Raw genomic sequence first — 21,758 nt, 5'->3', positions numbered from 1 at the left:
CCCCCCCCCTTCACCAGATACTCCACCTGTAATTCTTATCTTTCAATCTTAACATGTTAATTTGCAGTAACTAATGTCAGGTTCCCCATTTTCTCTAGCCATGAATCCATGCAAATACTGCTATCAGTTCTCCTAACCAGACCATACTTTTATGCACAGCAAGCAGCAATAGCAGGATTTTTCTCCTCTTCTTGATGGAAAGGGGAGCTGGGAGAGAATGACAGAAGAACGCGTTGCTTTTCTCAAATAACTCTCTTTATTCTCATTTATTAGAATATAAGATAAGATTCATTTACCTTACTTAAAGCTTAGAAAACAATCTATTTCAGAACAGAATACATGCAAATAATGACTTGTATCTAATCTACACAAAACACATTTAGATCATGAACACTCACCCAGGCAGCCATGTGTCCTCCACCCATCAATCATCTTTGCTTAAGAGCACATGAGTTGATCCATTAAATTTGGTCTTTCAACCTTTTGTCTTTAAACATTTTTTTTAATTATTATTATTATTATATTTTTTTTTACAGAATCCTTATTTTGACAAAATCATAAGCGATTGAAGATTAAGTCTTTGAGGATGAATTCATTTCCATGCTGGCTGTCCATCATCTTGTTTTAATGAAGCATTTTCACCCAAAAGGTTCACTTAACTTGTTATGTATAGTAACAGGAAGGAAAAAAAGTTAATTTTAAAGAAATACATTTTTAATTTTATTTAAGAGTTCTCTTTTCAATCCCATTCCTGAGTGTTACAGCCACTGTTTGGAGGAAAAACAAAAACAAAACAACTACCTTCCCCCCCTGCCCCCCAGAAAAAAACAACAACAAAAACACACACACACACACACACACACAAAACAAACAAACAAACAAAAATAAAGCCCCCCCACAACCTTCTGCAACCAACATACCCTAAAAGACATTAAATTTAGGAGGTTAAACTCCTGGAGACTACCTGCAAGATGCTTGTTGCCTACGCAGCACTTTTTTCAGCTCAGTGGTCATGACAATGGAGCTGTTCTTTCTGGGGTTTCTCAGTCAAATTCCTCCTTGGATCAGCTGGTATGGAGTAAAACGCTGACTAACAAAAGCTAAACGTTGCAAGTGTACAAAGATACTACATTTATACTCACAAACTAAGGAGACTCTCATGCCACAGTCACCCATGGTTAAATTGCTGTCACAGCTTTTTGGCTTGTGCTGATCAGCAGGTTTCCAAACTCCGGCTGAAGTTCAGTGGGGGCTACGAACCACTCTCACAGGCAGGCTGAATGCAGCTGCCCTGCTGTAGAGTTCAGCTGTAAAGTCATTTTGGTCTCAGGACTACAGTGCTACCTCTGGCACTGCAACTACTTGTATAGATAATGAAAAATAAAAAAAGGCTAAAGGATTTAACATATACATAAGGGCGTATATAACATATACATAAGGGCTGTTTTGATGTGATCATCTTCTTGGAGAAGAGAGAAAGTAACAAGACACGGCAGGTATACAAAACTTTTTATTGACAACAGAACAATAGAGAGGAACATCACCACTTCCCATTCCTCAGGAATGTCTCCATTTCACAGTCAGTCTGCTAAAAGTATACTTTCATGGTAACAAGCAACAAGAAGGCATGGAGCTGTCTGTAATCTCAAGAAAAATGGTTCAGTGAAGGGTAAAGGGACTGGCAGTGTGCAAGTGTGCAGCAGGCCCTGTCACAACACAAACACGGCAGGCAACCGTATACGCAGAGCCAACAGGCACAGACACCAAGCAGTCAGAAGCCTCAAATCTCCTCTGTTATTTCCACTTGAGGGCACTATGTCAAGTGCTGTCATCCATATTCTGTCCCAGGAGATTGCAATTCCTCCCTTCACTCCTTTGCTTCCCTATCTTTAAAGATGTTTATGCTTCCAACTGAATGGTGTCGTCTCAGAGAATGCCTGATCTTTTGTATTTGATCACATCTTACCAGTTCATGCATGCACTTGAGTTTACTTTCAGAAGCTTACATTGACATAAAGAAAAAAAAAGTGCTGTGTAAGAGTAAACGGATTTAGTTGTTAATGCTTCCTTACTAAGAAAAACACTTCATTACAAGATACTCCTTGTAATGTTTTTTCATAAAGTATGTATGCAGTCTACCTAACACTTGAAAGAAACTGCATGTCAAAACTCCTTACTATAATTGCTACTATTCTGAAATGACATTTGAACTGAGATTCAAGCTAAACAACAAAATCTGTGAGTACACAGAACTGCACGATGAATGCAAGACGAAAGCAGTCTCTTTCTCCTGCATAAGGTTACTCTGCCTGCAGAACTGCGTAGGGACCCTGTAGTAGTTTATACATTTGTTTATCTTCATTCATCATGTTTTGCCTTTACTTCAGCAAATGTGCCTCTGGATGTGCAACTAGTTGTTAAAGTGCTTTAAAATAAAACAAAAACTCCAACAAAACAAAACATCCCTCAAAAACCGCAACAGATGTGAGAATTTTATCTGAAGGATTTTGTACAGCATTTACAATGTCAGCATAAAGCATCTGAAACATGAGCATTCCCTGCAGACTGATGCCGTGCAAGCAGTCTTAGACATTAGATGCTGCAATTCCTCTGGATTCAAGATGCACAATACTTACAAAAACAACCCTAGAAGCACAGACAAATGCTGGTGGCTCCTCCTCTTCTTTTTAGAAACATAATAAAAAAATCTGCATTACTCTTTCATAATTTAAATACATAAGTAATCTCCACTTTTATTACTTCATGACAATGACTTCAAATTTACATTATTTTAAGTACCGTCATAATAGCTCCATGTATAATACAGATATTTGCTGATATCCTGTCAGAAAATAATAATAATAAAAAAAACAAAACCAAAAAACAAAACCCTTCCACTATATAAAAAAAACTATGCCAGAAAGACAAGAACACAGAACAGGGACTTGGTACAGACTATGATTTCAGTTTTATATCAACCACAGTTAACCCAAAATTAACAGATACACAGCGATATTCAAAAGCAGTGCAAATATCTTTGGAGGTTAGAATAAAATTATACTACAAGAACGTAAGACAGAAGAAATAAAAAGGCAAGTACTTCAAGTACAGGAACCAGTCTCTGTGAGGTCCATCTTAGTGTTAGCTGGGAGCTCCTTTTCCCATCTTACTTCTTCCTCTGGAACACATTAGCCAACATTGCACCCGATGTAGTCAGCTGGCCCATTTTGTTCAAAAACTTGGTCTTTGTATCCTCACTCACAAGGCTTGCAGCAATCGACATTGAGCTAGGAAAGACAAAAATTCAGTTACAAAATAAAAACGAAAAGAACACTGTGCTGTTCTTTAATAAACATCTCAATTGTCTTTGCATGTTAGTGGTTTCAAGATGACAGGAGATCAGTCCATCACAAAGAAGTAAAAAAGCATCGCCACCAAGCCCAAATAGATGTAATACCATTCATGTAACACCATAAAGTGAATTATCATGGCCTCAAGAACAGCCCTAGTGAAAAGGAGTAAAACATTTCTGTGTGCACTATTTTTAATTTTATTTTTTAGTGCCTGTGGAAGTCATCACACTAGCATTAATTAGATATTTGACAATTACTGCAGTGACAAATACCTCTGTGGAAAGATCAGCTTTACCTTCTCACCAGAAATGTCCATCTTTATCCTTCAAATATTATGTTGGTTTAATACAGGGGCCACAGTACTGGATTAGACCAAGGATCTATCTAGCCCATGTACCCTGCCTCTGACAGTGACCATAAGCAGACATGCAGGGAAGAGTAAAAGCAAAGCAAGAACAAATGGTGGCCCCTCTCCTTAAAACTCTCTTATTTTCCAACTGCTTCTGCCTGAGCAGAGCTTTGAATTTGCATTGTCTGTCAACTTAGTAACTCCCACTAGATCTTTATTTTACATACTTGCTCAGCCTTCCTTTGATACCCTGTACATTTCTTGGAAAACCCACCCTTGGGCACAGCTCTATCGGTTTCGCCCAACAGAAAAGCCTTCTCCTTCTGGTGGCTGTGAATGTGACGTGACCCCTACCACCTTTCCTTGAGTTCTCCTTCTTCATACATACTGAGGGAGATGATGCAGAGTCCATGAAGTTTTCACTAACCAGACTCGAAAGAGTAACACAATCAACGCTGAACCTACACGATGCTACAGCTGTTCTCATGTGCTCTAGTCACATACAAGCAAAACCAGCAGCCTGGAGTAGGCTTTTACCATCATGAGAACTTCAGCCTGCAGGCCATCCCCATGACAGAGGGATGTGAGGTGCGTACCATGTACACTGCTCTAAGCACTTCGGTGAAGCGCCTCCTGCCTTCTGAGATTCAGGAGGGAAGCTCAATTACTGTCTTCTATGGATCAAAAACTAAGAACAAAGCCACGTGGAAAACAGGAGCTTCATTACTATGATACAAATAAAAGTGGGTTGCCCTGTTTTACACCAGAGAGACGGAAACAACCAAAACTGAACTAAAGTTCCTAAGATGTGCTTCAGTGCAGGATTTCTGGTCACAGTCTTGGACACCATTATGGAAGATCCTCCACAAAACATTATGCTGGAGGCACAGAAAAAAAGAGAGAAGTGAAAGCCTTACCCCTGTGGTTCTTGGACGGTCTTGTTTTCCACTTTCTGTTCACATTCTTTTATCATGGAGCTTAAAATGACCTAAAGTGAATAAGGAAAAGACGGATATGATGCTTTTCCTGTGACATCAACACTTCATACTAAATCTGCTCCCCAACTAATTTTGACACTAGCAGAACTGTTTATAATGAATCTCCTGTGTTTTTCAAGTGCATTGAAGTAGCAACTATCTGATAATGCCTTGAGGTAGAAAAAACAAAACCATTCAAAATACTTCAAGGAAGAAAAGATTTTTGAACCAGTTACAAGAGTTCAACAGTCAGTCCCCCCTGCTTCCCTCCTGCTTTTTAAAAAGAGAGACAAGCCAAACTCACTTCTGTTACACATCTCCTTATCTTCCTTTTTTAAAAAAACCTTGCATTTATTAGCAGTTAACTTTTACACACGCTCATCTTCCCTGTATTTTCCTTTAGTTTTCAAGTGTGTTTTAAAATTCTTGTAATTACCAGCATTACGCATGAAAGAAAAGGCAAGGAAAGAGAAGAGAAAAGCACGGCAGTGTGCAGAGATGTCTTAATGGAAAGGAAACGTGAAAGCAAACTTAATACATCATTTCACTGATATTTTCCAGGGTTACTATGGATCAAGGTGTTTTCTTTTCCTTTTACTTTAGCAATTCCAGCACTAAAGGTTTCTGAAGAACGTTAAGGACTAAACTTCCCCACTTGAAAGACTGACAATAGAACTAACTGGGTCTTAGAGAGCTCTGTCATGGTGCCTACAAGCATCATGTCAAGGCAAGGAGCAAGGCAAGGCAATTCCAGTTCTGCAGTAAAAGCTGTAGTGAGCTTTCTAGCACACTGGAGTTAGAGTAAATATTTTAAAGCTTATGTTTCCCTTGGGATAAAATAAAACATCTGGCATCATGCCTGAAGACAATCTGTCATAGTGAGACAGAATGTGATAAAGATTGCTCTCAATCCTCTGTTACTTATTTATTTATTAAGCCTATTTAAGCCTTCAGTTCCTTCTCTGGCTACAGGACTCAAACTGAATTACATAAGCTCTTTTGAATTAATTTAGAACTGAAAATGTTCTTACACTTTACGAGTTCCACTAATGACTACACAAAAATGAAGTATTAATACTTGTAACAGTTATCTCATTAGTCAATACGACAGAAGAAAGAAAATGAAACTAAACCCAACCTTTGCCTACTGCAGCTTTCAGGTATGTTCTTGGACTTCACAATACACAACACCTCCCAGCTCACTCTGAACACAGATTATTCAGTTGCCTTTGATTGACGCTCAGACCACTACTGTCCCAATCTGAGTGCCCTCTGAAGTCAGATTATTTCCTTATAAAGTTTGAAAGTCCTTCAAATTAATTCACACCCCCAGTTCTACAGATAAATAATGTAAAATAGACAATACAGAGCAAACAAGAATTAGACTATAGGTTATTAGGCAAAAAATGTAACCAGAAGGGAATTTGTTACCAAATTTAAGAATTTAGGACTCCTAGAAAATATAGTCTAGCTGAATTATCTCACTTGACCAACATAAAGAACAGTAATTACTTTTCTCAAGTACAAAGCAATCCCTGAAGAACACTATTAACCTTCAGAAAAGACATTCATAAAGACCTTTCTTCATACACTTAGATTAAATCTTTTCTTCCATCACTTGAAGTGTTCAGACTGTCAAGATTTTCCAGCATGCAACTAGATTACTTCTCTTACTTTCAGCTACTGAATTAATCTCTATGTATTCCAGTCCCTACTAGTGTTCATCATCTTCAAGTATTTACAAAAAAGACCAAGACACATGGCCAAAATTTTCAAGTTTCTCAAGCCAGTTTCTACCTCTTTGCTTCTTCTGCCTTCTGTGAGCATCTACCATGGAAGATCTTGGTAGCTCATGTTGTCCTGTCTACTTATTATAATCTGCTTTTTATGATTCACGGACTCACAAAATGGTTGATGTTGAAAGGGACCTCTGGAGACCATCTAGTCCAACCCCACCTTCTTAATCAGGGCCACCTAGAGCAGGTTGCCCCAGACCATGTCCATATCGTTTTTGCACACCTCCAAGGTACAAGACTCAACCATCTCTCTAGGACCAGTGCTTGGTCACCTTCACAGTAAAAAAAGGTTTTCCTGATGCTCACATGGCACCTCCTGCATTCCTGTTTTTTCCCCACTGCCTCTTGTCCTGTCCCTGAGCACTACTGCGAAGAGCCTGGCTCTGCCTCTTTGCAGCTTCCCTTCAAGTGTTTGTACACATGGATGAGATCCCCAAGTCTTCTCTTCTCCAGGTTGAACAGTCCCAGCTCTTTCACGTCTCCTCACAGGAGAGATGCTCCGGTCCATTATCTTAGTGGCCCTTCATTGGACTCTCCAGTATAACACTCTCTCTTCTCTGCTGGGGAGCCCAGAACTGGAAACCGCACTCCAGATATGAAGTTCATCCCACATATTTCAGGACTATGTTTTCTTATCTCTTTGCTGAACTTGATTATCATTTGTCTCCTGAACTCCACCAATTTTCACTTCCACTTCCTTGGACATATTGTGGCCACAGGTTTTAGTATATTGTTGTTTTAATGAAAAAATAGATGGTAAAAACATTTCTTTTTATTCAGTCTGAAAACATCTGTGACACTAGCAGCAGTTCAATACTTTTCTTCAGGGTGCTCAGCCTGAAGATATTATCAGTTTTACAGATTTTAAGTCACGGGACCTATTCCCTTCCTCCCCAAATACTCAATGCTATATACTTCGATACTATTCATGAGTAGCTTTCCTTAACTTCTGGTTTTAAATATCATTACATTTCAGCTCTTGCTGCCACCTGTATCTCATACTCAGTAAATGTTGTTGCTCACCTCATGCTCTGGTGAGAGATGTTCCATGTCATTTCGTAAACACTTAAGTCCTGGTAAAAAGTGATTTACCATTAAATCCTCTGAAATAACTAAAAATCGTTTTGTTAAGGTACTGTAAGGATCGTCTTTTGAAATTATACCATTTTATTCTGTTTTCAGATACTATACAATTTTGTCCTACTGAACACAGGGACAAGCTACAGCAGCAATACCCAAGAAAACAGAACAGCTACTTTAGAATTTGCTACTTTACAACTAACAACAAAAAAAGTTTGAAACATATTTAAACTTCATATCTTTCATACACCAGTATCATTTTTCCATACATAAGCATATGTATTTTTAAAGTTACTAGTTAAGGTCAAGGGACTTTTTTGAAAGTAATTATAAGTGGTCGCGCACTATAACAGGCTCCCTAGGGACGTAGTCACAGCACCAAGCCTGTCGAAGTTTAAGAATCATTTGGACTGTGCTCTTAGTCATATGGCCTGAATTTTTGGGTACACTTGTGTGGTGCCAGGAGTTGGACTCAATGATCCTTGTGGGTCCCTTCCAACTCGGGATATTCTATGACTGTGTGATTCTAAGTTCCACCTTCCCTGAAAATCTCCTCTTTACACCCAGCAGATCATATTTTAGATCACACATTCAAAGACAAAATTTGTTATTTCTCAAATATTAATCTTCTCCCCCCACAATAGAATTAACACCTAAACTTCCCTTAAAAAGGGGGACAAAAGGATACAACAACAGGAAAGAGCACTGTAGGCTTCAAACAGGTGGGTGGCGATATCCAGTCTCTTCGAATCCACAGACTGCTGGTTGTTGACCAAGGCTAACTTGTGCAAGTGTGGAATAACAACTGTAAAAAGCAAATACTGGCATAAATATTTGAAATTGCTTTCCATAGACTTGCTTAGCATTAAGCAGTTGTTAGGTTACGATCGCAGGCATCTGAAACGGCACGCATCAATGTGGGATAAGAGCTGCAAATAATGGCTTCTGATGGGACTGCTCATGCAGATGTAATTGACCAATTCAAACGTGAAATAAAAGTGTAGTAAGAACACCTAAAATGAAAAGGATCCTCAGAGTACCACCTTTGGAACAGTAACAATTTACAGAAAATATTCAGTGACATTACCGTTCCCCTATCACTGAAGCTGTCTTAAGTATGTTTCTATTTTATAAATATGGCTCATCAGCTAGTGAAAGAGCTATGCATGCATTGAGAAATCTTCACTGACTAGAGAGGAAGTCTTATCTGGTGAATTTAGCCTGCTAAACTCAATGCCTACAACTGTTGGTATGATCACTTCTCATGCTTTGTTTACATCTTTAAGACAATCTAATAAGGAACTTTGCTCTTCTATGTGCTTTACGTTTCTGGGCCATGAAAAAGAAACAACAGACCAAACCTCTACCTCGTTAACCTGAGACACACTCACATTTAAGATAGAAGGGGAGGGGGCGTGGGGGTGAGAGGAAGGCATTTTACATGCTAAGTAATTCAGAAAAGGCAAATTCACAACCAGCAAACTATTAGCCTCAGGACAAGAATTCATCTTCCCAACAATGCAACTTACATTCATCTCGAAACCTGGGCTCAGCATTAGGTCCAACTCTTCCAAACGTTTTTATGATTTCTGTATGTAGAGAGTGTTGGTCTTGATATTGAGGGTCCTCCAGGAAAGATGCCAGCTGCATTTTTACCCTTTCCAGAAGCTTAAAAGTTCCCAGAGAAATAATAAGTTCACCATAGAATGAAGATATTAGAAACATTAAACTCAGAGTACATCTACCAATCTTCTGTATTTTAGATGATAAACCTTGAAACTACTGCTTACTTACAATCTTTTCTGATAGGATGTTCCAACCTGTTTAATACAGCTCTGTATTTCAGAGACTTAACAGTGTTTTACTCTGATCTATCTTTAACTATAGGCTGGTAGGTGCTTTCACGTAGCCAGTCTCTCCTCCTGGAGTTTGCTCACAATTTTTATCTACTGTAATTTCCCTCATTACTAGTATCTTTGGAGTTTCTCTTTTTAAATACAACTGAGTTCACATTAGTTTCTTTGTAATATATCACCTAAGTAAGATGAAAAAATTCCTGCGGAAGACAGATGCGTAGATGAGCATCATAAAAGCAATGGAATTAAAAAGATTACTTCAGCTAAAGGCTAGAAAAACTGAAACCAAATACAAATATGTCTAAGATGACAAATACTTAATTTGCACTCAAAGTTGTTAATGTAACATTTTTTGCTACATTGTGGAAGGAGCCACCACCTTTGTTGTCTACGGTTTATTATAATTAGTGCAATGAATACAGTCATTTTTGTGCGGTAACAAAACCGTATTCTTTCCAAACTGATTATAGACATGCAATCCAAACTACAAAATTGTAACTTCGCCATCTTCCAAGTACTTGTGAGTCATCACTGACTTCTTACTCACATTTCCTCAAATGCATTCTTTTAGAGTATGTTGAAATTACAAGAAGAATGCAAGCTCTGCAAAAAGTTGCAAGGACTTTACAAAGAAATTTGACTGTACAGCTAGTACATAAAATAAAATACAGTATTTCTATAATTAGAGCAGAATCCTAGCTGTCTTGTTCAGAATTCTGATTTACTACCAATGTTTCATCATGTAGAAAAGGAGAAATTGCTTATCTACATTGTCCTGAAGTACCATTTCATTTACTGCACTACAGTGTCTTTTCATGCCTTCTTAGGTACCACGTGCTGAGACAGTTGCAGAGGACCAGGAACATGAAGGAACTACAAAAGACTTGTGCCCTTCTAAAGTAGTTGGAAGCCAAGCATGATATCCCAAGCAATCTAAAATGGTGCAATGTATTTACGTGGAGGTAACCAAATCCTAACATGACTTTTTGATCAGCATTTTAAAGTAAAACCACCTATTTAATTTGGAAAAAGTGGATTTGAATTTCTCAACCATATTAGAAAATGTTTATTTTACATATTTTAGCCATGGGTTTCCCATCTTCTAGCACAGGCCTCTTCCTTTGCATTTCTGTTTGTTTGTTTTTAGTGTTCGGTTTGATATTTAGAAACAAATGTTTTTTTTAGTTAAAAGAGGGTTTACTTTTTTTGTATAAAAATAGTATGCAAAACAAACAATTGAAACAAACCAACAAACATAAATGACTACAGAAAAACTGGAAAGCATTTTAAAAGAGAAAACAACCAATGAAGAAACAATTTAGAAGGTTTTTTTCCCCTTTCTTCTCCAAGTTCATAGTAAGTTATTGGATTTATCAAACCAAGTCTGACAATAGGACTCTTACCTCTCTTTGAGTAACGGTTTCCATGATGGTCCCAAAAGCGGGAATTGTTGCAATCCTCACTGAGCTACAAGAGAAAAATGGTGTCTTTAAGATCTATTCAACATTAAGAATATAAATAATTTAAAATAGAGTAAAACTAAAAAATTAGTACTTTAAGTTACATTAGTTTCTAGCAGTGACAAAACAAAAAAAGCAGACCAGGAGAAAAGACAGACAGGATTAACTCAAGGTCTCAATCTGAAACTCACAATTCAGGATCACTGGACAAGGTTACAAGGGCCGGAGCAACCCGCTTGTCAACTAATGCTTCACTCATGCCTCGAAGAGTCAGCTGTAAACCAGTCAACATGCAATAAAAAATGGTTTGGTAAACTGGAAGGAGAACGGGGTTAGCTGTGACTGAGGATGGGCAGGCAGACTCTTGGGGTTTATGTTGTTTTAGTTACCCACACAATACATTAAAATGATTAAGACACTATCCATGCTCTAGCATTTATTGATAACAAACCTGTTAGTAAGATTAGCAAAGCATCCCTCCTTAGCTTGAAAGAAATATCACATCAGAGTATTATATTACACGTAGTCCAGGAATTCAAGTACTATGGTTGTCTACCAGAAATTAGGTACTGCCAAGACTGTTTCACATTTCAATATTGCAAATGATACTTAATTTTGCAATAGTAAAGCTGGTAGCATTACAGAGCACATTAATATGTAGCTTTCTACTAGAATGATTTAAGCAAATGTCAAAACTGAAAGTATGATTTAATATAAAAATCAAAAAGGATTTAGTTTTCTACTTAAAATGTATTCGGCAACTTTATTCTGTTTAGTTCTAGGTGTTCCAATAAACCTTTCTATTTAGGGATAGGTGATTTTAAAGTTACATTTGTTTAAAAGTAATTACTTTTTTTTTTTTTTCCAGCTACAATAACAAACAGACCTGATGGTTATTTCTTCCTATTAAGAGGGATGCTAGATGTATAAGACAGTCAGGAAACTTACATTTCAGGGTCACTGGAGAGAGTAATGAGAGCAGGAACAACTCTCTGAGCTACCAGAGTTTCATGTACCCCCTTCACCAACAGCTGAATGGTCGGAGCAGGGGGGTTATCACAGGTGATGCACGGAAATAGCGAGCACAGTATCATGGGAAGAAGAACGGCACAACCAAGAGAGAGAAAGAAAAAACACAAAAAGCAAACCAAAATTAGAAGCTAAGCAAATACTGCTACGCTAGTGCTTCATAAATGCAAAGGCACGAAGAAAGCTGGAGTGGTCTGGCAATCAGCACAAACCTGACAAATTCCATGACACAATGTAGTTTTCTCTATTTTCAGCTATTTTCAAACTCAAAATTTAGAAAGTTTAGGAAGTAATTTATGCATTATCATTCAAATCTTTAAAAACACTAAAATGATGCCAATTCGACTTTGACAGTCTAATCTAAATAGTGCTCTACCTCAATGGAGTGGTGTTTCTTATAGCATGTGACTGTCAAACGCAAAATAAGATTTCTTTAGTTAGGCCAAATGCATGTGGTTTTCCAGCACTGAATGACACCTCTCAAGGTGACAAACAGCATCTTCCCAGAGGCCACTAAGCTTTCCACAGTCATTATTTATTTTAGATTTAACAGCCTTCTAAGCAGTCTGTATGTGAAACAACCCAAGTTATCCTTGCTGGTCTATGCAGGTAGAACATGGATAATAATCCTTCATTTAACCATGAAATGTATTTCACCAAGTCTTTTTGAGTACTAAAAGACGTTTGTTGCAATACATCCCAAATATTAAAAACAGATCACAGTGAAATTTATGTCATTACCCGTAAATATGGGGAAGTTGTTTACAATTAGAAGTGCCTAAATGATTTTTTTAACATTACTTACATAGCAAATGTATTTGTATTTGTATGCACTTGAGAAGTGTCTATGTGTAGCAGATGTCCTTTACATGTTTTCTACATACAAGATGACCTAATTTTAAAAAAAATGGCAGATTCTAAACTTTCCTCCTCAGTGAACAGTTGCGTTTTGTTGTGCTTGTTTTTATCTGCACTAATAAAAAAGGAAAAACCTTGATATTTTCATCCTGCATGTTATGTAAGAAAGTCTGCATATATTTGCTGGTTTTAGAGGATAGGCATAATGGGTTTGGTGAGTAGTTTCTGAGAGAAATTTGAAGTATGTTCTCAATATCTAGCTATATTCTTATTACCCACGTTCCAGCATGAACACAAGTAAATTATCTGCTTTTTCTCCAGAAGTGTCACGAGAGAACACGTAAGATCCATATGTGCCATGGGGAAAGCAGGACCTGGTAGTGTATCATGAAGTGCTAAAATCAGGCAAAAAAATATTTACACTCTCTAAGTAGAGAATTTTACATTCTGCTATTTGATTGAGCATTCCAGATTTACCAACTCTGAATTTAAAACATTAAATCAATTATGAAAGACTGGAAGGAACCTGATTTTCCAGAAGCCTTCTATATAAAGGTGTGATTTTTGTTAGGCGATATTTGTGCATGTGCATGCATGTGTGTACACATGCTGTGAACATATTGTGATTACAGATAATAACTGGAGAAGGAAGCACAGGGGAGAGAATTATTAAGCTGCATAAGCATGATTGCTGCAAAACACCCAGGGGTGGAAAGCTGCAACTTCCTATGCTCATAATTCACATAGTATTAGGAGTGCACTAGCAAACTACTATATTTTCATACTAAGGCTTTTCATGATTATTTAGAGTGGCAGCAACTTAAAAAGAGTGCTGCTGTATTCAGCTTTAGTAGTACTCTTCAAACTGATGTTAAAGACATAGCTCACTGTTCAGCCATGGTGACCTTCCTCTCATAGAGTTAAGCTATACAATGCTTACTGTTTTCAATTTTGAACAAATAGGTTTCTTACTGTTTTCTTTAGTAATCTTAATTTTGAGAAAAATCTGGAGGTAATGTAGTGCTTTGTAATTAGCAAACATTTTGGAATGATCTCAGTTCCGTGATTATGTTGACCTGCTGCACTTCTAATTATGGTAAAGCATGGCAAATGGCATCATAGTCTTACAGAAAAGAAAACATGCTTCATAATTCAAGTGTCATTCTGGACATATGTGCCTAACCTTGCACCTAAACAAACCAACAGAGTTTATAACTCAACTACACACTTGTTCAAACCAGCACGGTCAAATCTGTTTGCATCAACATTTAAATGGGAAACTACTGACGGAAAACATTAACACACAGGAGCAAAAGAAACAGCTGGATGGGCAAGGCCACATAGCAGCACGTAAGGCTACAGTGAGACAGACAACACAAATTTTTAAACCTCTTTTAATTGCTACATAACAATGTGTGTTCATTACTTCAGACATACTACACCTTAAAAATTATAGCACAAAGCTTCCTGTCCCCAAAGGTAAGCAGAGACACAGACCTCTGTGTCCTTCTTGGCCACAACAGACTGTAAGTGTTTGGTAATGTGATTTCACAGGCATAAATGGCACTGGTCAGAATATTTATAGTACACATACAGTTGTCCTGCTGGTGACGCACTCTTCTGTCTTACTATCCCGTCATTATTATCTACCTTAACAGAGAATTGCTGGGCTTTGCCAGTGAGCAACCTCTGAGGTGTCAGAAATTCCTTGAATGAAGGAATCTTTGAAAGTAAACCCAACTATTTCCATCTCTTCGCTGAGCTGACTTACATTGCCATGTATAAATATGTATGCTGTGGCTACTAAGTGGCAAGATTATAAAAATCTATTGGTTGAGAAAAAAGTGTCCTCAATCAAGTTGCCTCTGCATTAGTAAAAACTGAAATATATTAGGCAACAAGCAGTCAAGCAGCATGCAAAACTACCTAAAAGTAACCAATATGCAGTCAGAGTAGAAAAAACTGCAACTAAGACAACAGCCTGTATTAACTGAAGTCTTTTGTGCATTGACCAAAAATTGCCATCTGCTTTTTACAAGGAAAAATGAACAAATATGAAGTTGGATATTTTCAAGCAAAGTCAAACAGTAGGTCTTGTCGTTGTTTAGTGCTTTATCTGCAATGACTTGCAGAATTGCAGTAGAGAAAACTAATGATTTTGGTTATACTAATTGCTTTTTTTTGTGATTTGTTTGTGCAAATAGCTACAAGATGGCAGATTCAGCTATAGATCTACAGCAAAACTATACAATTAATCAAACTTAACAGAACCCCAAGCAAAAGAAAAAGGAATGAAAAAAATGAAAAAAAGATAATCTCTTTGTTCAGCAAGTGGAATATGTTCCAGTGTTTCTGTATATGCCCTTTTAAATTAAAACTTGATAAAACAAAGGCATGATGTAGAAATAAATCATACTTATTAGCTAAAGCCAACAGTCTATGTTAACATCTAAAGATCTGTTCAGAATAAAAAGATGAAGTTGTCAATCTAGTAATTAAGGAATCGTATATTTAGCCAATTATGTATTTTTGTAAAAATTAGAGTAATTTATGTTTGTACCACCACATTTGGCACCAATGGAAACGAGTTTGAGCTACGATGCAGGTGGACCATTTGTATACATAAAAAGGTATTGAAAACCATTACCTTGTGAATTAGTCTACTGATGACATGTTAAATAGCAAAAGCAAATGTTACAACTTGGAGAGAGATGCTTGCTTATATTTACATACAGACCTACGCAAACACATTTGACAATGTATTTAATTCTGGTTTGAACACAATTTTGCAATGAAATGCATTTTCATAATCAGAAAATGTTTTTCGGCATGCAATAATCAGAACGCAAAAACCAAGTCAGTAGCAGATCAAAGAGCACATACACGGTTACTATAGAAACATTTTGGAAGTGGCTAATGACAAATTGCTTAATGAAAGATGTGCTGTTGAATAAAGAACAGATACAGAAACAACTGTACAACTTCCTGCTCCATCACATAGTACACAGCTTATTGAAGCGATGTGTAATTTTTAGGCATGTATCAATTTTATCTGAATCACTATTTTTATATATACACTAAGCTTTCAAATAAGCAATCTAAACAAGTTTGGTTATCACTTACCTCAAACATTCTAGCAGCTGTGCATCGAACAAGAGCAGAAGTATGGACAACTCCATACCATAAGACAGTTAACAGCAACTCGTGATAAGCTGGGTTTGCACTACAAGGTAACAGTTGGGCAATCAAAAGAACAGGACAAAAAATATCCCCAAACCCTGCATAGATTCTTTGCCTACAAAACAACGTCTCAATCTATTGGTCAACTAATCTAAACCTCCAACTCTTATCCTTTATGAAGGATATATTTGCTCCATTCTGAAGAACACGTTAAGATTTGCTGTCTAGAAAACAGGTTGCATTTTCAAGTTTATTTAAAAAAACACCTTAAGAATATAATTTTCAGTATATTACAACACTGAACTGAATGCAAACACTTACGTAGAACGTACTGTAATAATACGGAAAACACTAAATGAATTCATATTTATCCTTAACATTTCTGTAGCTTGTTTTTTTTCTCTGTGAGCAAGTCTGGTGTTTCTTTTTTACGCCTTTTTGTTTGTTTTTTTATCACTACATTTTTAATTCTTGAGATAAAACGTTTACATTTTGTGAAACACCAAGGAAAAATGTAAGGATGCTCTTCATTCATCTGAAGCGTCCCAGTTAATAAAATTACAGCCAGATTGGGAGCTCTTAATAAAAAAAGCTTCTAATGCATTCAGTTCCCATCAAATCCATTGTGTATTTTTTACCCCAGTTCCACAAAGGAAGCTTTCAGGCTATCAAGAGGAGCATGTGACAGTGAAAGCATGGTCATGACATCTTCCAAGAAGCCAACTAACAGCTTGCGGTCTTCTTCCTAAAGAAATAAAACATATAATGTAGTAGAACTGCTGTCATTGTGATGACCTATGGGTATGAAAAAGACAAGCTAAGAGAGAAAAAAATAGATTAAGCATTTAATAATCATCTTATGAAATTCAAAAATGTCCTTTTAGAACAAGAACCTTTCACAGTAAACAAGACTGTATTTTTCTATGTCATCACCTAAGCACATACTCCTGCACAAGAGTTTTATTAAAGAAACTTAAAGCCAATTACTTGAGCACTTTCATGGCTCCTGACAATTTGTGATTGCTCAGTCCACTGAGAGAAATTTAAGTCCCTCTGTGAGATGATGCATGGTTTTGTAACGCCCCGTTTTCTTGTAAGCCACATTATGTGCCAGTCCATAGCTGCTGCTTACTGGAAGATTAGGGAGTATTATTTATGGAGTGTTTATTTTAGTACGAGGTAACACTAAAATTTTAAGACTCCAACTGTGCTCAAAATAGCAATTTACCTGCTTATTTATTTCAAAGACTGTTGCAAAATTATGGCTCGCAAGGGGCACAGTTAAATAGCAAAGAACTTATTTATTGAACATCACAAATATTTTTGATAAAATATTTGTTGCAAATGTCTACGAGTTAGACACTAAGATTTAGTGAATTCTGGTTTTAACACTGGTGACTCCTGCCTAAATGTAGTAGACGACCTACCTAGGAAACTTTTAAAAATGCACCTACCGCTGCCTGCTTGTCTATTATTTTCAAAGCATGAGAGCATTAGAAGTTTTCAGAGAAAGTGGTGTGCTTTTTCATATATATTCTGTTTCTGTCTGGGAGAATAAATGTGTAATATTATGTGGAATTTAACAAAGAAATAAAAACAAACCTACCTGAATATAGCACGTAAGGACCCCTGTTGCATAGATGGGAACTGTGGCTTTTGTTAGCACTCCGTTGCCTGCTGTGGAATCTAATGGAACAGAGTGAAGAACTTAGTTTTCATATGTATGTATATAAAGTAAAATATTTTTGCATTGTAAGAGTGTGTGCATATATATATTTTCATCTTTATATATACACACATGAACGTATATACATATATACACACATACTAAAATAATGCTCGAGTGGTATTTGGACTTGAGATTTTATTTGCAATTCACACACACACACTGTACAACTTCAGTATTCCGTTCAGATTAAGATGAGATTTTCAACTTTTCAGAAAGATGAAAAATTTGAGAAATGTGGTGTGAAAATGTTATTTGAACAGAAGAGTAACTTTTTTTTCCAGCTGCTGTTAAGATCAATTTTTATTTGTTTGAATAAAACATTACTCACCTATATTTTCCTCAGACAGTCTTAAGATTTCTTGGAACTGTGGTTTTACCTACGTAAAGAAATATGAAACCCACATAAGAAAACCTATAGGTAACATCAATTAACTTTCAAAAAATTAAGACAACAAATCCAGAAAATGACATTTTGAAGACACGGAAAGAAAGAAAAAAAATAAAACCTTTAAAAAGCACAGCCTTTTGCTACAATTTGAAGTATGACATAAAAGAGAATAAAAATTTCTACTGTGTACCCACTCAGTAGCTACTACTGAAGTAGCAGCATTTAGCACTCTTGCTGTTAAGAGCTGAAGTCTCTTGTCACTTTGCTTAACTGGGTGTCCTGGTTTCAGTTAGGACAGTTATTTTCCCTCCTAGTAGCTGGTAGGGTGCTATGTTTTGGATTAGGATGAGAAGAGTGCTGATAACATGCTGATGTTTTAATTGCTGCAGAGCACTGCTTATACTAAGCCAAGGACTTTTCAGCTTCTCACTCTGTCCTGCCAGTGGGCAGGCTGGGGGTGCAGCAAGAGCTGGGAGGGGACAGACCCAGGACAGCTGACCCAAACTGGCCAAAGGGGTATTCCATACCATCTGACGTCATGCTGAACAATATATAGGGGTGGCTAGCCGGGGTGGGGGGGCCAGCTGCTCGGGGTTGGGCTGGGCATCGGTCAGCGGGTGGTGAGCAATTGCATTGTGCATCACTTGTTTGTACATATTATTATTATTATCATTATTATTTTCTATCTTAATAAACTGTCTTTATCTCAACTCACAGGCTTCACTTTCCTGTTTCTCTCCCCCATCCCAGAGGGGGAGGGGGGAGGGTGAGCGAACGGCTGTGTGGTGTTTAGCTGCCAGCCGGGTTAAACCACAACACTGGGCCTTAGGGTTTACAGTTCTAAAAACTACAAACTACCCTAAAAACTACAGTTCTACAGTTTACAGTTAACTGTAAACCTTAGGGTTTACAGTTCTACCAAGTTGGACTTGATAATCCTTATGGGTCCCTTCCAGCTCGGGATATTCTATGATTCTACCTGGCTTTATGTAAAATATTTTTTGCATGTGTTTATTGCTTTGTTGTCCATGAAGTTCTCTCTTCCAAAATATAGTGTAGTCATCAATACTGAAACACTTTTATGTAAGCAAGAATTGCAGAGATAACTTAACAGACAAGGCTTTCTGAAGATCAGAGTGATTTTAACTTTCCCTATGGAATCTGCATATTGTAGATTCGCACAGAATGCTAACCTTGTTTTTTAATTTTACCTTTAGATTATCCGGTATTTTAGCATTTCTCTTTAAAATCTTTTCAATTAATACTCAGAATTAACTAACTTCTGAATTAGTATTCAGAAGTTATTGTATTGAGAAGAAAAATGACATACTTCCTTGACAAAAAACATTCAGATATAACCTGTAAAAACTATTTTCAGCAGAGAACATGCATTTTAAATTACTCATCAAGTACAGGACGGAGTATTTATATGTGCCACAAACAATGGACAGTATGCTGTTCTGAAGAAAGAAAATTGAGAATCACTAGAATTAGAATGATCTCTCCCACTTGATCTCTCCCACTCTGTATGCCACTCAAAGCAAGTCTGAAGAACCCAGTTAAAAAACCGTTGCATGTTAGGCAAGATGAGAAGGCCATTCTGAAATGCTCATTGGCTAAAGAACATAAAACAAAAGGATGCAAAAGATGGTTTAAAAATATCAGGCTTAAAAGTACCTGCAGAAAAGCATCAGTGTGGCATACAAATACAAATGTCACATAAAACATGGATACTCAAACATACCGTAAATATGGATAGTATATATTATCAAGGTACTTTTTTGGCAGAGCATTTCAAGGTACTTTCTTACCTTAGTGTTTGTAAAAATTTTCCCAAATGTCCTACAAAGTCTCCAGAAAAATCTAGAGAACTCATGGACACATGCAGTTGATGCTACATTGATCTTGCCAACTATTTCTATAAGCTGTGGTAGCCTAAAAATCAAGAAAAAAAAAGAATATTAGACACCACTTTGATCTTTTGCTTCTCTCCAGTTATACTTGTATAGATTTACTGTTTATGTTAATAAATACACATATTAAATGCTATTGGTTCTAATAAAATTATCTACACGTTCTGTACAATTCCTAACCGTTGAAGAAAGCAAGGGTTTAAATGTCAGAAAAATTATCTATGCCTTCTGTTAGATAGCTGAATCTTCTGACTAAAATCAAAGATAAACCGAAATGCAATTTAAAAAATCTATCCTTTTCTCTTTAAAAATTAATAACTCTTAACACAATCATGCTTGAAACCTTTATGTTTTGTAGTGCTAAACAAAACCATGCTGAAGAACTATCAATTTTGACCATTTTTAGGAATTGTAAGGTGGAGATTAACCTACAGTTGATTTACTACCCATAGCAGAGTCTCCCAGCCAGTGGTACCCTCATGTTCTAGCTGGTAGTCATAAAGTTGCAACAGCACCGCCAATTGTTCACGGCTTCCAATGATGATGGCCACATCCTGAAGAGGTGATGCGGGTCGGGGAAATCTAGTGACTGTAACAGCAGAGAACAAGCAACCATGAACTAAATAAGATGAAAATACGTTGGGGGTCATTTCAATAAAGATAGCCAAGAAAGTCTGAAACTCTTTAGTAACTTCTATTTAAGTTTATCAAGTTACGTTTCAAAAATCAGTGAGATAAATATAACTCTAAAGAAATTAAATAACCCTCACTTAAGAAAACACAAAGATTGCGGGTGTGATCCAGAGGTCACACTGCAGATTTATTGTAGAATGACTACAAGACAAGATCTCTTGACTTCTGCTAAGCGTTAATCAGACTACTCTATTCTTTACCCTTCAAGTAATTTTTGAGGAGATGGGGTAGGGGGTGGGCAGCATCAAGCATTTGAATCATCAGAAGAGAGGAATTTACAAAGAAAAAGCAAGACCTACAAAAATTCTAAACCATTAAACCTGGGGCAGAAGGTCTGCTCCATCAACGTTCCTTCTATTTCTCTCAATTTATGCCAAATGTACTTAGAATTATTCAGCAATGAAGTTAAGTGACAAGTACGTAACCTTTCCTATTGGGGAATTCAGGAAAACAAACTAGCCGTTCCAGCAGTGCTACTGGATTACTGAAAAGTACATGAGATTTTTTCCACTTATGTGGAAGAAGCAACTCTCTATGTTGAAGCCTGAAATTTCTGAATTCCTTATTTAAGCACTAGCAACTCAGGGAAAATGTACTCATCTTCAAATGACTCAGGTCAGCTGGCAGAGCTTTACTGTGGCATGTCTAACAGTTTTACATTAATGCATGTAACATGCCACTCGCTCCTTTCCAAATTCCCTTTTAAATGTAAAGTTGTTACCCATCCTTTGAATCTTGACACATAGCACTATTAATGGCATGTAGCAGGTATTACCAGTAAAACCTTTAAAAAGGTATTCACAATAGAAGAAAACATTCTATAGGCTGGGAGTGCTGATCTAAGTGTAACTTCACCAATAGGCCATTCAGTCTGCCAAGGTAATTACATAGACACACAAGAGATGGTGAAGCTCCTGAACTAGGCTGCATTTTTCTCACTTGGTAAAATCTTTGATTTGTAAGAATTCACTGAATCTGATGACAGCCTTCTTGAACTATTACTGGCAATTTGTGGAAAACAGTTCTTCAGAAACCTTCATGAAGTCATTAATAGTTGTTTTGCTTCCTCAAAAGTTTCTTTTGAAAAGTAGAGAGAA

The 21,758-nt window shown here is 36.9% G+C and overlaps 1 protein-coding gene across 1 annotated transcript in view; it reads right to left on the bottom strand.

The window, feature by feature from the left end:
- Positions 1-1,492: 1,492 nt before the first annotated feature.
- Positions 1,493-21,758, bottom strand: part of RELCH (RAB11 binding and LisH domain, coiled-coil and HEAT repeat containing) — a 77,154-nt gene continuing 56,888 nt past the window's right edge. Inside the window, exons 19-31 of the mRNA XM_035316315.1 lie at positions 20,401-20,557; positions 19,867-19,990; positions 17,996-18,044; positions 17,545-17,624; positions 16,577-16,683; positions 15,882-15,981; positions 11,820-11,902; positions 10,815-10,878; positions 9,085-9,223; positions 8,244-8,360; positions 7,499-7,587; positions 4,620-4,690; positions 1,493-3,287 (exon numbers count right to left, since the gene is read on the bottom strand). Coding sequence (XP_035172206.1) covers positions 3,167-3,287; positions 4,620-4,690; positions 7,499-7,587; positions 8,244-8,360; positions 9,085-9,223; positions 10,815-10,878; positions 11,820-11,902; positions 15,882-15,981; positions 16,577-16,683; positions 17,545-17,624; positions 17,996-18,044; positions 19,867-19,990; positions 20,401-20,557 — 1,301 coding nt within the window. The 3' untranslated portion in view covers positions 1,493-3,166. The remainder of the gene's footprint in view (positions 3,288-4,619; positions 4,691-7,498; positions 7,588-8,243; positions 8,361-9,084; positions 9,224-10,814; positions 10,879-11,819; positions 11,903-15,881; positions 15,982-16,576; positions 16,684-17,544; positions 17,625-17,995; positions 18,045-19,866; positions 19,991-20,400; positions 20,558-21,758) is intronic.

This window comes from Oxyura jamaicensis, chromosome 2 (assembly GCF_011077185.1).
Source record: "Oxyura jamaicensis isolate SHBP4307 breed ruddy duck chromosome 2, BPBGC_Ojam_1.0, whole genome shotgun sequence".
In the NCBI taxonomy this organism is placed as follows: Eukaryota; Metazoa; Chordata; class Aves; order Anseriformes; family Anatidae; genus Oxyura; species Oxyura jamaicensis.
Note: the sequence above shows the minus strand (reverse complement) of the source record. Positions and strands in the feature narration are given on the sequence as shown.